This window comes from Mus musculus, chromosome 14, assembly GCF_000001635.26.
Source record: "Mus musculus strain C57BL/6J chromosome 14, GRCm38.p6 C57BL/6J".
Lineage (NCBI taxonomy): Eukaryota > Metazoa > Chordata > Mammalia > Rodentia > Muridae > Mus > Mus musculus.
The window spans coordinates 52,980,373-52,997,093 of record NC_000080.6 but is presented as its reverse complement, the minus strand read 5'-3'; the positions used below and the strand labels follow the sequence as shown (position 1 = coordinate 52,997,093).

General features: G+C 41.0%; 2 gene segments (V, D, J or C) and 1 further gene; all 3 read right to left on the bottom strand.

The window, feature by feature from the left end:
* The window catches only part of Tcra (T cell receptor alpha chain), a 1,796,232-nt gene that overhangs the window by 1,227,105 nt on the left and 552,406 nt on the right, over positions 1–16,721 (bottom strand).
* On the bottom strand, positions 5,705–6,205 carry Trav4d-4 (T cell receptor alpha variable 4D-4). The segment is given in 2 exon segments: positions 5,705–5,981; positions 6,154–6,205. Coding segments are annotated over 2 exon segments (329 nt in total).
* Positions 13,324–13,638, bottom strand: Trav9d-4 (T cell receptor alpha variable 9D-4). The segment is given in 2 exon segments: positions 13,324–13,497; positions 13,593–13,638. Coding segments are annotated over 2 exon segments (220 nt in total).

The following is a 16,721-nucleotide window of genomic DNA, read 5'->3' as shown; positions in this document are numbered from 1 at the left end:
CTATCAGATCACCATGGACTAAGGCTGATCTTCAATAACAAAATAAATAATAGAAAGCCAACATTCACGTGTAAACTGAACAACACTCCTCTCAATGATACCTTGGTCAAGGAAGGAATAAAGAAAGAAATTAAGGACTTTTTAGAGTTTAATGAAAATTAGGCCACAACATACCCAAACTTATGGGACACAATGAATGCATTTCTAAGAGGAAAACTCATAGCTCTGAGTGCCTCCAAAAAGAAACTAGAGAGAGCAAACACTAGCAGTCTGAAAACACACCTAAAAGCTCTAGAACAAAAGGAAGCAAATTTACCCAAGAGGAGTAGATGGCAGGAAATAATCAAACTCAGGGGTGAAATCAACCAAGTGGAAACAAGAAGAACTATTCAAATAATCAACCAAGTGAGGAGCTGGTTCTTTGAGAAAATTAACAAGATAGATAAACCCTTAGCCAGACTCACTAGAGGACACAGGGAAAGCATCTTAATTAACAAAATCAGAAACGAAAAGAGAGACATAACAATAGATCCTGAAGAAATCCAAAATACCATCAGATCCTTCTACAAAAGGCTATACTCAACAAAACTGGAGAACCTGGATGAAATGTACAAGTTTCTAGACAGATACCAGGTACCAAAGTTAAATCAAGACCAGCTTAATGATCTAAACTGTCCTATATCCCCAAAAGAAATAGAAGCAGTCATTAATAGTCTCCCAACCAAATAAAGAGCCCAGGACCAGATGGGTTTAGAGCAGAGTTCTATCAGACATTTAAAAAAGATTTAATCACAGTTCTTCACAAACTCCTCCACAAAATAGAAGCAGAAGGTACTCTACCCAACTCATTCTATGAAGGCACAATTTCTCTGATACATAAACCACAAAAAGACCCAACAAAGATAGAGAACTTCAGACTAATTTCCCTTATGAATATCGATGCAAAAATCCTCAATAAAGATCTCGCTAACCGAATCCAAGAACACATCAAAACAATCATCCATCCTGACCAAGTAGGTTTCATCCCAGAGATGCAGGGATGGTTCAATATACGGAAATCCATCAACATAATCCACTATATAAACAAACTCAAAGACAAAAAACACATGATCATTTCGTTAGATGAAGAGAAAGCATTTGACAAAATCCAACACCCATTCATGATAAAAGTCTTGGAAAGATCAGGAATTCAAGACCCATATCTAAACATGATAAAAGCATTCTACAGCAAACCAGTAGCCAACATCAATGTAAATGGATAGAAGCTGGAAGCAATCCCACTAAAATCAGGGACTAGACAAGGCTGCCCACTTTCTCCCTACCTATTCAACATTGTACTTGAAGTCCTAGCCAGAGCAATTCGACAACAAAAGGAGATCAAGGGGATACTAATTGGAAAGGAAGAAGTCAAAATATAACTTTTTGCAGATGATATGATAGTATATATAAGTGACCCTAAAAATTCCACCAGAGAACTCCTAAACCTGATAAACAGCTTCAATGAAGTAGCCGGATATAAAATTAACTCAAACAAGCCAATGGCCTTTCTCTACACAAAGAATAAACAGGCTGAGAAAGAAATTAGGGATACAACACCCTTCTCAATAATCACAAATAATATAAAATACCTTGGCATGACTCTAACTAAGGAAGTGAAAGATATGTATGATAAGAACTTCAAGTCTCTGAAGAAAGAAATTAAAGAAGATCTCAGAAGATGGAAAGATTTCCCATGCTCATGGATTGGCAGGGTCAACATTTTAAAAATGGCTATCTTGCCAAAAGCAATCTACAGATTCAATGCAATCCCCATCAAAATTCCAACTCAATTCTTCAACAAATTAGAAAGGGCAATCTGCAAATTCATCTGGAATAGCAAAAAAACCTAGGATAGCAAAAACTCTTCTCAAGGATAAAAGAACCTCTGGTGGGATCACCATGCCTGACCTAAAGCTGTACTACAGAGCAATTGTGATGTACTGGTATAGCGACAGACAAGTAGATCAATGGAATAGAATTGAAGACCCAGAATGAACCCACACACCTATGGTCACTTGATTTTTGAAAAGGGAGCTAAAACCTTCCAGTGGAAAAAAGACAGCATTTTAAACAAATGGTGCTGGCACAACTGGCAGTTATCATGTAGAAGAATGAGAATTGATCCATTCCTATCTCCTTGTACTAAGGTCAAATCTAAGTGGTTCAAGAAACTCCACATAAAACCAGAGACACTGAAACTTATAGAGGAGAAAGCGGGAACAGCCTTGAAGATATGAGTATAGGGGGAAAATTCCTAAATAGAAGAGCAATGGCTTGTGCTGTAAGATCGAGAATTGAGAAATGGGACCTCATAAAACTGCAAAGCTTCTGTAAGGCAAAAGACACCATCAATAAGACAAAAAGGCCACCAAATATTGGGAAAGGATCTTTACTTTTCATAAATCAGATAGGGGACTAATATCCAATATATACAAAGAACTCAAGAAGGTGGACTTCAGAAAATCAAATAACCCCATTTAAAAATGGGGCTCAGAGCTGAACAAAGAATTCTCATCTGAGGAATACCAAATGGCTGAGAAGCACCTGAAAAATGTTCAGCATCCTTAATCATCAGGGAAATGCAAATCAAAACAACCCTAAGATTCTATCTCACACCAGTCAGAATGGCTAAGATCAAAAATTCAGGTGACAGCAGATGCTGGCTAGGATGTGGAGAAAGAGGAACACTCCTCCATTGTTGGTGGGATTGCAAGCTTGTACAACCACTCTGGAAATCAGTCTGGCGGTTCCTCAGAAAATTGGACATAGTACTACAGAGGATCCTGCAATACCTCTCCTGGGCATATATCCAGAAGATGTTCCAACTGGTAAGAAGGGCACATGCTCCACTATGTTCATAGCAGCCTTATTTATAATAGCCAGAAGCTGGAAAGAACCCAGATGTCCCTCAACAGAGGAATGGATACAGAAAATGTGGTACATTTACACAATGGAGTACTACTCAGCTATTAAAAAGAATGAATTTATGAAATTCCTAGGCAAATGGTTGGTCCTGGAGGGCATCATCCTGAGTGAGGCAGCCCAATCACAAAAGAACTCAAATGATATATACTCACTGATAAGTGGATATTAGCCCAGAAAATTAGAATACCCAAGATATAAGATACAATTTGCGAAACACATGAAACTCAAGAAGAATGAAGACCAAATTGTGAACACTGTGCCCCTTCTTAGAATTGGGAACAAAACACCCATGGAAAGAGTTACAGAGACAAAGTTTGGAGTTGAGACAAAAGGGTGGACCATCTAGGGACTGCCATATCCAGGGATCCATCTCATAATCAGCCTCCAAACACTGACACCATTGCATACACTAGCAAGATTTTGCTGAAAGGACCCTGATATAGCTGTCTCTTGTGAGACTATTCCGGGGCCTAGCAAACACAGAAGTGGATGCTCACAGTCAGCTATTGGATGGATCACAGGGCCTCCAATGGAGGAGCTAGAGAAAGTACCCAAGGAGCTAAAGGTATCTGCAACCCTATAGGTGGAACAACAATATGAACTAACCAGTACCCCGGAGCTCTTGTCTCTAGCTGCATATGTATCAAAAGATGGCCTAGTCGGCCATCACTGGAAAGAGAGGCCCATTGGTCATGCAAACTTTATATGCCCCAGTACAGGGGAAAGCCAGGGCCAAAAAGTGGGAGTGGATGGGTAGGGGAGTCACAGGAGGATATGGTGGACTTTTGGGATAACATTGGAAATGTAAATGAGGAAAATACCTAAAAATATATATATATAAAAATATTAAAAAAGAAAAAAAAAGTCAACACTTTGATCAGGTAGTGGTGAAGGCAGTGGCAGCCAATCCCAGATGTCTAAAGCGTACTGTGAACGTGTTCGACATGGGGATAGAATTGAGAACTTAGTAAAAGTTAATGAGAAAATTCAAGTTCAAAATGAAGAAATAAGAAAAAAAATCTCGAAGAGTCAGTCCAGGAAATGGAGCAGATGACAGACGACTATCTCAGGGTGAAGTTAACTGTGCATCACACAGATACTGTTGGAGACCAGGTTTAAAAAGAGAATGGGCATTGTCATCTACAAGTGTGAAAGCTCACAGACCTTCTGAAAGCATGGGATGAAGGGGATCCAGACATCAGGGCTGTTGATGAAAATATCAAGAATGGAAGGTGCTTTTCTCAATTAATACAGTTTTCTAATTTTGTTTTTTTATTTAATTTTAATTTTGATTTTAAGAATTTGCAGCAGATAATAACATTTACATTGCATTTCTTAAAAAAAAAAACTATATTGGGTTGTCTTGTCTAAAAAATAACTAAACCTCTAAAACTGCTAACTGTAGTCCTTAAGATAATTTGTTTACTAAACAAACACTTTCAAATCAGGATTAAGCTGGAATTGGATTAGGAAGAAGCTCTATCAAGATCAGTTAGAAAGCCTTTTCAGAGTAACTCCTCTGTAATTGCCACTTTCCAATGTCACCTGACTCCATGGCGGGACCCTACCAAGAAGCAAGAATTAGCATGGTTGCTGTTTGGAAACTCTCTGAAAAGACTGAATCAATAATTCTCAGCTACATGTTGTCACTCTAGTGACACCACTTCTAGCCTTGCTCACATAAATCTCACTGACACTTGGGGATGACTTATTACTGTCTGGGGAGCTCAGATAATCTATATTTTAAAGAAGTGTAGTTACAGTGGGGGTGGGGCTGATGAATCACAAGGGGTCAGCTAATCTGTGAAGCTCGAGAAAGAAAATGGAAGGCAGTCAGTCCAGTCACAGTTGTAGCTGCTCAGCTGCTGTTCCTGAGTGAAAACAGCAACGGACAGACAATGCAGGAATGAATGGCATGGCTGCTTTCCAATCCCTCACAGAGACAAAGACAGGCCAGAGTTTTCAACTGTGGAATAAAATAATCTGCCAATCCTTGCGGGGGTCTAGGGAGGGCAGGAACAGTTATTTGGTTCACATTTAATTATTATATAATGAATCAGTCCCCTATTGGATGATATTTAGAAGGTTTCTTTTGAAAGCAGTGTTTTAATGAGAAATTTTATATACAAAAATTTGGTAGAATCAACTGCTACAAGTATTATTGTGATATAAATAGCAGATGTATCTCTCTAGTTGGTAACTTATCTTTTGGCTCATAATTATTATGTGAAATATTTTTTACATTGCATAATTAAATGTATTATATATTTGAAATATATAAGATTTCTCTAGCCTTTCTACAATCTAATTTACTAGATATATTAAATTAATTATTTTATCAACTTCCTATTGAGCAGATTAGCTAAAAGCGCTGTCTCATTGCTCTTTAAACAAAGGATGAAAACAGTTGCTCTCAGTTTCAAATTCTAAAAAATGACCCAAATGATTCTCGAATATGTAAGAGAGTTTATATCCTATGACATTAGCACAGCATATGAAAAAAAATGACATGCATATTTTAGTCATGTGAGGTGGTGTTTCTGAGCATTTGACATTCTAGAAGTCGGTGTCGTGTCAGCCAGAATGTACCTGTGCACTGCCATGGTATTTTTATCTTTTCTCACATCTTCCCTGTGACTGGTAGAAATCTGATGAAGCCCCAGCTGTGCAAGGCGGGGACTGGAGCTGCACACTCAGCTGCAGTTTGGGGCCAGGCTCCAGCCTTGCTGGGAGCACTGTGCCTCAGCAGCACAGAAGTAAGTGCCTGAGTCCTCCAGCTGGGCATCCCTGATGTGCAGGGTGCTGTAGCGCTCCTTAGAATCAAATGCTGACTTTAGCCTCCCATTCTCCTTTGTTCCTGAAGCCAAGTAGAACAGATTGATGAGGCTGCCCCTGGAATTCTTTCGGAACCACTGCACAGCCCTCATGGTGGTAGTAAAATTGCATCTCAGAGCAGAACCGGTTCCCTCGTGGAGGCTCAGGGCTGAAGGACTCTGCTCCACCTGATCTCCTCTCACCCCTGCTTGGAAACAGAAAAGCAACCCAGAATCAGAGAGGTTTTCATCCACACAGGTCAAATAGCCTTCCCTGTGAGGATGAATGCGCATGAGCTCTGTGTGAGCTCTCTTCCTCTCCACCACTGACATTTCTGGAGAATCCTTAATAGGAACTTAGCTGAGCACAACTCACAGCAAATCTGCACCCACAGAATCCCCAGCACAGCTCCCAGGTTCCTCTGCATGGCCCCTGTCCAATCGCTGGGATGTATTCACTCCACCTCTGAAGGGTGTCTTGTGCCCAGACACACTTGTGCTTACAGACTACAGGTTCTCTCTGAATCACCGAGCTTCCTCATTCAGCTGAACGCGAAACTCCACCCACCTCTGCCCCATGACTCTGCATTGTAATTGCTCCAAGACCGTGTAGGACATTGATGTAGAGCCCAGGACACTGTGTTTCTAATGTAACACGTAATATAAAGGAGTTTGGGGCGGGGCAGGGGGTGAGGATGTTTGAGAAAGGGGAATACATAAATACAGAATGCTGGTAGAAAAACCAATCACTTGAGAGAGAGAGAGAGAGAGGGGGGGGAGGAATGGTATTGGAATAATTCCAGTTCTTTGAGTTTGTGGAATTTTAGACATAAATATAAAAGAAATAAAAACAGTAAAGATGTTTTCTCTTGAGTGTCCATTGTCATAATGCCCAGTAGTTCTATTTTGTTTTTATCTGTTCAGAGAGTTATTCTTAAAATAGGTTTATAGACACCTGGGACCCAGTGAACAGGCTCTAGATACCTATGATTTTCTGCAGAATGATTGAGAGCTAGAGATCCAGGTGAACTCCACATCATCGCTTGTACTTCTTGCTTTGGGAATGGATTGCCTTATGTCCTTATGTCTCTTCTCTTCTCAGCTCTTCAAACCTCAGAGCCACTTAAGAAAAAGTAATTTTAGGAACCCTGCAGTGCCCCCTAGTGGACTGAAACCACCAACAATAGTGACCATCTCCATAAGCCTCATTAAACCAGCCCTTCACTTCCTGATGAAGGAAATGCAGATGGTCAGAAGACAAGACTGTCTAGATGGGGTTCTCAAAAGGAGAAATTAAAATGGCCAAAGAAAAACACCTCAAAATTTCTCATCAGCCTTAGCAATTAGGAAAATGCAAATTAAAACAACTTTGAGATTTCACCTCACACCAGTTAGAATATGTAAAATCTATAAAATGCCTCACAATAAATGCTGAGGAGGCTGTGTAGGGAGTAAAGGAACCTGCACTCATTCTCAGGGGAGTAACAACTGGGATGCAACTCCTCTGGAAATACGTGTGGAGAATCTTCAAACACTAAAGGTCAATCTACCACACAGCCCAGCTATGCCTCTTCTTGGTGTATGTCCCACTCCACAGAGCTTGCTTAACTATGTACATTGCTGTTCTCCTCACAGTAGGAAGCGGAGACAACATAAATGTCCTTAAACTGATGAATGGTTAATGAAACTGTGGTACCTATATATGATGGAATATTCTTCAATGTAGAGAAAAACAGCACTATAGACTTCGCAGTTATATGGATGGAACCAGAAAAGATTGGTTTAAATGTGCTCACAGAGACCCAGAAAAACAAAACCACATGTTCTGCCACTCCACATAGCCCCTCCCCCAACTCATGTTGTCTTGCTGCTTTTTCTTTAATCGTTGTTACATATAGAGTCTGAAATATATAGATACCACCTGCTCAGACTATATAGTGTAATTTGTATGAATATGATTTCAGGACAGACCACATGGTATTCAATAATAAATTGGGAGGTTTTTCCTTGGGTAAGTCTATTTCCCCTGTTCTCGGCATTTCTTAGTAGACTGAAATATCTTGTGTCGAGTTGGGGCTCTGTGAGGTTTTCCCCGTCAACAATAGTATGTGTATTTGTTGCCTATTGGTGCCATCCTTGTTTAGGTCTCATTTAGGCATCCATTTTATTAAGGCATTGTGGAACTCACCATAAGAACTGAAATACAGTTCTGTATGCTGAGACCTTCCAGGTCATGTGTTGTAATAGAGAACAATGAAAGCTTTATCAAAACAACAGAAGAAAGAAAAAAAATCAAGATTTTTAAAACCACTGAAATATTAAAACTACTCAAATATAAAAATTAACAAATTATATATAGCAAACAATCTTCTGGGTGAATCAAAACTTTAATTCTCGGCACATACTTCTTTGGAAAAAATGTAACCCAAACCAAGAATGCTGAGCAGACAGTGTAGGGCTTTGTCCTCCTGCGAGTGCTGAACAGATTGAAGTCTCCTTTCTAACCCACTGAGCCCTCACAAGCACCACAGCCTTCCCTCACGCAGGCCTACTGTGCCGTCGGGTGGAGAGGAAGCCTGTGAGGAGAATGATAAGCTTGAAAGGGAGATGGGAAGTAGGCAGAGGGAAACCCCAAGAATAAATGAAGCAGAAAAGAATGAAGCTAAATCTAAAATTTTCATATACTGAAATGGTGGCTGCATTACTACACAACCCATCTGGATGATACTCCTTCAGATTCAGTTATTACCACGGGTCCCTGTACTTCCATTCATTCATAATTAGCTTCTTTGTGAATTGTTTTTATTTTTGTTTCCAGTACTAGAAATGTGCAGGCAATGAAAGAAAAGGCAATCATTAAACTTAGGCATGATCCCCAATGGACTCAGTTTTGTGCATGCGAACACATAATGCACTCATACATACATGCATACACACTCACATGTACACACGCACGTACACAATTATACTTACACACTCACATACATATACTAAAACACATACACACATTTATTCACTTGCATGTAATAAAACCACATAAAAAGCAACAGTTTTGCCAAATCATATTAAGTCTTGCTACACACTCCTTTAGGAAAATCTGCAATGAAACAACCCAAAATTTCAACATTTAGTATACAATTCTTTCTGGTGTGTGTGTGTTCATATGTCTACCAGAAATCCATAAATATTAGAATAAGGAGGACTCAATATTCTTTGTATATGAACATTAATCTTACAAGGTTGTTAAGGACTGAACTGTGTCCCTTCCAAAATATTTATGGTGGAGCCCTCACACTAAGGACTTCAGTGTGATGACACCTGAAGACAGGACATTAAATGGTAAACTAACATAAAATAAATAAATTGACACAGGAGGGCTGGACCATCAGACTGATGATGACCACAGACCCTCACATTATCTGAGAAGGACCCTATGAGGACTCACTAAAAGCTGCCATCTATGACCACAGAAAGATCTCTGGAAAAGAGGGTCCTGCTCACACCTCCATTTTGGACGTCCACCTCTAAGGCTTTGAGAAAAGAACTTCGTGTTGTCTCAGCCACACCCTGTACTGTATTGTGAAATCAGAAAATGGATGTGTAGTAGTCCATTTTTAAATGCTACTGTATGAAGCAAGCCAAACCACACAGCAAGATGCAGCAAGGCATATCTGTACAGATGAAAGTACCCAACATTTAATAATTCTACTTTTAGCCTTTCTTTTAGAGCAGCTGTCTCTCATAAGAAACTTACCTATTCTTACCAGAATATTGATGAGAATCATACCTAAAGATCTGATGATCTTAATAATTTTGCCAAGGTGCTGGGAAGAGTGGAGTCTGCATCTAATGTATGGTGCATGCAGTGCCAGTGGAAAGTGGGTAAAATCCTACTGTCGTTTCTTAGCACGGCTGTAAGTGTTTTCAGGTTCAGCACTTGTAACCAAGCATCCCTACATCTTAAGCTTGCTTAGAACAACCACAGAAAAGGGCAAAACACCATGGCATGAATCTTTATAGTTTGCAGGGATCATTTCTAAAACTTTTTTGTAGCATGTACATAATAACTACTAACAAAAATGGTGTACAGGTATAAGTATGTATGTGTAAGAATGCACCCTTCTGGGGTGGCCAGCTGCCATTTTACATGAAGACCATAGCAGGGGAAACGGAAAGTCTATTGCAACAAGGTGACTAATACATAAAGTCTCATCACATCTCATGAGGGAGCACGGGGGAGTGTCATACAGCAGGTTTCATTAACAGAGCATTGCCTTGTTACATAGTATGACCAAACAGAACCAAACAGAAAAAGACCCTTTTTTGTTTGTTTGTTTGATTGATTTTGAAAAAGACATTTTTAAATGAAGTTTCTTAGCTTGGTGATTTGACTAAAGTACATTAGAGACACACCTTTTGCAAATAAATATGGTATAAAAATCTATATTAGCCTGTACCTTGACCCACTAACAACCAAATATTTAATCTCTAACGATTCCTTGTCTAGCCACCGTGAGACACAGTGGAACAGAGTGTGCTATGTTTGGATATGAGGCACTGTACTGTAATGACAGTGTCGGATGATGATGCTGCACAGAAGAACATGTGGATACATCAACTGCATACAGATGAGCAGACGGAGAAACACAGGAAGCTCTGCCATAGAACTCCAGGGACCTGAAGTTCTCAGCCTGGCCAGACATGCAGAGGCAAGAATGGGAAACCCTATCTCCTGCAGCAGGTGAGTGCACTGGAAAGTTATATGTGAACATTCCTAGGCTGATGTAGGTTCTGTGTCTTACGATTGTTTACACTACCCCTGCCTTCTCATCTCACACTGAGAGAGTAACAGAGTAATATGTAAGTCAGGACAAATATCATGTTCTTCTCATTTCATAAAAAAATAAAAGAAAAGAAAATTAAAATAAAATTAAAAACCTAAAAGATTACCAGAGTAATATATAGGATAAACCACTTGGTATTAGAACCCTCAGAGAAATTGTGCTTCTGTTCGGGTTTTGTTCATTAATTAATGTATTTATTCACTTTACATTCTAATCACAGCTCGCTCGCCTTCCAGTCCTCTCTTCACACCACCCCTCCCCTCCCCCAACCCTTCTCCCCTGAGAAGGGCAGATCCCCCTCCCTGTGTACCAACCTATCGAGGCACCCCAAGTCACTGCAGGACTAGGCACATCCTCTCCCACTGTGGCCAGACAAGGCAGCCCAGTTAAGAGAACAGGATCCACAGACAGGCAAAAAAAGCCACAGCTCCAGTTCTCAGAGGACTTGCATGAAGATCAAGCCATAATTTTGCTATGTATGTGCAGGGGACCTAGATCTAGTTCACTTATGTTCTCTTGTTGGCGGTTCAGTTTCTGACAGCCCCCAAGGGTACAGGTTAATTTATTCTGTTGGTCTTCTTGTGGAGTCTCTATCCCTCTGGGTTCCTCAATTCCCCCCGCCCCCCAACTCTTACATAAGACTTTCAGAGCTCTGTTTAATGTTTGACTGTGGGTCTCTGCACCTGTTTTGGTCAGCTACTATGTGGAGTCTCTTAGAAGACAGTTATGTTAGGCTCCTGTCTGCAAGCACAACAGAGTATTATTAATAGTGTCAGGGATTGGTTCTTGTCCATGGGATGGGTCTCAAGTTGAGCCACTTGTTGGCTGTTCCCTCAGGCTCTGCTCCATCTTTGTCCCTGCACTTCTTGTAGGAAGAATACATTTTGGGTTGAAGGTTTTATGGGTGGGTTGGTGTCCTTATCCCTTCACTGGGAGTCCTGCATGGCTACAGGAGGTAGCCACATCAGGCTCCATATCACCCACTACTAGGAATCTCAGCTAGAGTCACCGCATAGACTCCCTGGAACACCCCCCATCCTCAGTCTCATGTCTCTGGCACCTCCTAGAGATGCCCCCACACTGATTTCTGAGGGTTGGGGGATCAGGTTACAGAGGTCCTGGGAGATCTAGTTGAGAGTGTGTTTCTGTTCAATGTTAAAAAATATATGTGGTATGTGTATGTGAATGTGCTCATGGTGTGTGGGTACAAGTGTGTGGTGGCATGTACAAGCACATGTGTAAGCATGTGTGTGTGTGTGTGTGTGTGTGTGTGTGTGTGTGTGTGTGTGTGTGTAAGTGCACATATGTGCATATGCATGTGAAGGCCAGAAGTCAATCTTGAATGTCATTTTTCTGAAGCTACCTGCCTTGCTTGTTGAATACAGGGTCTCTCGCTGATACCTGCAGTTCATGGTTAGGCTGGGCTGGATGGATGGCTGGCTGTAGGGATCTGCCTGTCCTCACCTCCCAGCACGGCCACCACACCCAGCTTTTTATGTGTGTGCTGGAAACCATACTCAGGTGCTCATGGGTCCATGGTGTCTACCTACTTCCATTTCTGAGCCAAGCAGCAGCTATAAAATTCCCCCTTCCTTTCTCTTCTTGTTCTGAGTATTCATCTTCCTATACGGAATGAACAGAGGTAAAATATCTTCTTCTACCTTGTCTCAAATAGAGGAAGAAGAAACTAAAGTCCCATCCGGGTGTCAGTGAGCACTAATGTCCACCGTGACTCTTGCCTCTATTTCAGCAGGACATGACAATATCAGATAAAAGAATCCATGTTTAACATTACTGTAGTAAAATCATGGAAGGAAAGGGGGAAGCAATGAATACTAATAAAAGCTGAAGAAGGAATCATGCTACAAATTCTCAAGTAGATTTGATGAATTTAAAATGGCAACAAAAATAGGATACTGTATTTATAACCATGAAGAGTTCTTTGGAAAAAATACCAATGAGCTTGAATTCCTTATTCTCCTGTTTTATTTTTAATGGTTGCTAGAAATGACATAATTGTGACAAATCTCTAAGCTTTCCTGTTTCTGGTAAACTTCTATATCACCTAACAATGTATCAAATTCTTTCCTAAATGTAAGTACTTAAATATTGTGACCAATTCTGATCAGTGTAATTAGCACCAGAAGAAGAATAAATAGGAAAATCAGCATGAAAGACAGCAGTGAAGGCAAACTTCAGGACAAAAGCTGAAGAGCGCACCTTTCACTTTCTGTGTAGATGAAACGTGAAATGACAAATGGAAGCTTCTGGTCTTTCCTCACAGACACAAAGAGCTGCTTAGTGTAGTCACTAGCTAAGCAATGCCCACTCAGGAAATGGTTCTCGTGGAAAAATGACAGTCTCCTCCATCCTAAAGAATTATGAGCGTTATATAATTTTGAAAAGATGCAAAGAGCTTCTAAGACAAAGTCAGATAGTGGATATTTCAGCTGGAAATGAGCTGCGCAAAGGCAGCGGGTACTGCGCAACTTGCCCCTTCTCCTCGCCAAGTCAAAAGAGATGCCACAGAGACCACAAGGAGAGATCTTGAGTCTGAGCACCACAGCCATTGGTGTTTGTGTTCAGCTCCCCCTGCAGCCCCACACACTGTGTGCTCAGAGCACAGAAGTACACAGCCGAGTCGCTCCAGTGCACAGAGGCTTTCTGCAGGTGGAAGGAAGAGTTACTCTTGCTGAACTCAGGGTCTCCTGAATAGTACTTGAGGAGCAGCTGCAGCCCCTGCCGCGGGTACTGGACATACCAGAACAGATAAGGTGTCGCAGAGTAGGAATACTTGCATCTCAGCTGCAGAGAGGCTCCTTCAGAGACAGTGACGCGAGCATCGGGCTGTGTCACTGACTGAGCTTGGGCATCTCCTGCAAAGGAATATTAGGTCAGGAACTGTAGTGCAGACTTCACTGAGGACAGTCAGAATCCGGGGATACAGAGACCACAAGAAAGCTGTACTCACTCAGGACAAAGTGTATCCCCAGCACTGGGAGGAGCGCCAGGAGCATGGCTGAGCCTTGGGAAGGCTGCAGCTCTGTTGTGGAGGAACTCTGGAACAGGACAGGCAGGAAAGAGGCTGAGGAAAGCAAGAGCTTGAAAGCAGGTGTAGGGAAGAGTCTGCTGGAGAAGTCTCCCGCTCACATAAAAACTGACGCTGCAAACACGAGCCTGGAAGGTTTTGAATATCTGATTCTTGTCACTTGCCTTTGCTATATACTCAGCCAGCTGCAAGAAGGATGAGATGTGAGCAGGTGAAGATCTTCAAAGGAAGAAGGAACACTAGTGAGTGCAGCAGCGCCCTCTGGAGGCCATAGGAGGAAACAAATGTCTTGAGGGTCCACAGCCTGCCTCCTGCTATGCTCCTGTTTTACAAAGTAAAACTCCCACAAAGCACATTGTATCTTTTCCTAATTTGGTATATATTGGTTTTAGCATTTAGTGAAAGTGAATGGCTTGTTAATACTCCCTAGGAAACCAGGTTATGCAGTGTACCCCAGACTTCAGATGCAATTGTCTCAGGCTGAGTGTGAATGACCACCACAGCCATGGTAGTGACACTATATGACACAGATATTGCCCTTGGTAGATGCTCTGCAGCATGTTGCAGAGGCAACAGGAAATGCACAAAATTAGATTGCTTCTGCTATCTTTGACAAGTTGGGACTCCAGATGAGAAGGTCTTCTTACTAAAGAAACAACATAGAGACTTCCATGGCTGGTGACAATACTGCCCTCCAGTAAAGAAACTCTTGATTAGACACTTTAGCTTTCTGGGCCATTGGAATGCATTGATTAAGTCACAGTGTGTTTTTCTTTGCTCTAAGGAAGAAGAAGGAAGATGGGGTCTTCTCTCATCTGTTCCTTCCCAAAAGAATTGTCTTTCCTGGGGTAATGCTAGCAATTTGTGAATGTTTAGCCTATGAATGAGACTGTAGAGGGTGTGTGTGCCTGTGTGTGTGTGTGTGTGCGTGTGCGTGTGTGTGTTTCTTTCAAATTTCCCCATAACTTAAAGAACAACAGTATATATATATATTAAAAAAATAGAGCCAAATCCACAAGTGTTAGAAGAATGACAATCATCTATGAATTCAGACTTACAAGTACTTCCATAAGACGGAAGGAGTTAGAGTCATGTTGAAGGTTGGTCACAAAGAAAGAAGCACAGCAAAAACAAAGACCAGCAACTCATACTGGCTTTCAATTTACTGTGGCAATTTAAGAGCCCAGCGTGTGTAAAATCCAAGCCACCATATTGCCCAGAGCAGCACAGCTTTCTTGTCAGTGCTATTATACAGCAGGACTGTCTACTCTCTATGATGACAGAATTCAGCTCCCATAGCTGAAGAACATCAGAAAACCACTTGAATTACTAACCTCAGATTCTTATTTAAGAATGTTAATAAGTCAGCTAGGAGATGGCTCAGTACTTAAAAGCACTTGGCACTCAAATAGGAAGGCCTGTGATTAGATTTCCAGAGCTGTGCAAGGCTGGACAGGGCAGCATAAGTCCACAGTTTTACTTCTTCTAGAGTAGCACTTCTAAATCCGAGGGTGAAGACCATTCGGTGGATCAGAGGACCCACTCATAGGAGTCTCCTAAGACTTTCAGAAATTTCAGATATTTACATCACCATTCATAACAGCAGCAAAACTAGGGTTATATAGTAGTAATGAAAATGATTTTACGGTTGAAGGTCACCATAACATAGGAACTGTAGCAGCATTGGGAAGGTTGAGAACCACTGTTTCCAGAGCAAGATGGGTAGTAAAGACAGAATGTACTCCCAGGAAGCACTTGGGAGCAGCTAAGCTGGTGCTGAAGATGAGACCCTGTCTCAAACAAGGTAGAATGTGATGACCTCAGGCTGTCCTCTGACCAACTTATATGCACCAAGGCACATGAATGCCCTCAATCACACAGATGAACATACACATACACTGTACACACCACAGACACACAATACACACACACACACCATACAGAGCACTGACACCTATTGAATATTTGCCATACACATACATACACATCACCAACATCACACAGACACAAACACTTCACATGCACACACAAATACTAACATACATATCACACACACAACATACATACATACATACATACATGCATACATACATACATAGACACACAGCACCACAAGTACACAGAAAAAAATCCATGTGGCAAATATATATTATACATTACTTTAACTTTAAAAGTTTAAAGCTGTTGGGAGTAGTGGCACACGCCTTTAATCCCAGCACTTGGGAGGCAGAGGCAGGCAGATTTCTGAGTTCAAGGCCAACCTGGTCTACAGAGTGAGTTCCAGGACAGCCAAGGCTATACAGAGAAACTCTGTCTCAAAACACCAAAAAAAAAAAAGTTCAAAGTTTATTTCAAATATCCAATGTCTCTTTAAAAGTATAGCTTCTTAATTGTGGACTCCTATAAAAATTTTACCATATATAACATATATAATGTTATTATATATAATATAATATATTTATATTAAAATGTTATTACTTATTATATATTATGCTATATAATGTGACATATAAGATATAATATAGCCATAATATTATGATAAATTTACATTATGATATATAAATATATAAAATATATGTAAATTTTTAAAGGAGCCCACAATTGAAAATGGATTTAAAAATTTTTAAAAACATTTTTATTGGTTATTTTATTTATTTACATTTCAAATGTTTCCCCTTTCCTGTTTCTGCCCTGCAACCCTCTAGCCCATCCCCCTCCTCTTGCTTCTAAGAGGGTGCTCCCCCACTCCCCCACCCACTCCTGCCTCACCACGCTAGCATTCCCCTACATTGGGGCATCAAGCCTTCACAGGACAAAAGGCCTCCCTTCCCACTTATGCTAAATAAGGCATTCCTCTGCTACATATGCAGCTGGAGCCATGGGTCCCTTCATGTGTACTCTTTGGATGGTGATTTAGTCCTTGGGAGCTCTGGGTGGGGGGTTGGTTGGTTGATATTGTTGTTCTTCCTATGGTGTTCCAATCCCCTTCAGCTCCTTCAGTCCTTCCTCTAACTCCTCCATTAGGGTCCTTGGGCTCAGTCCAATGGTTGG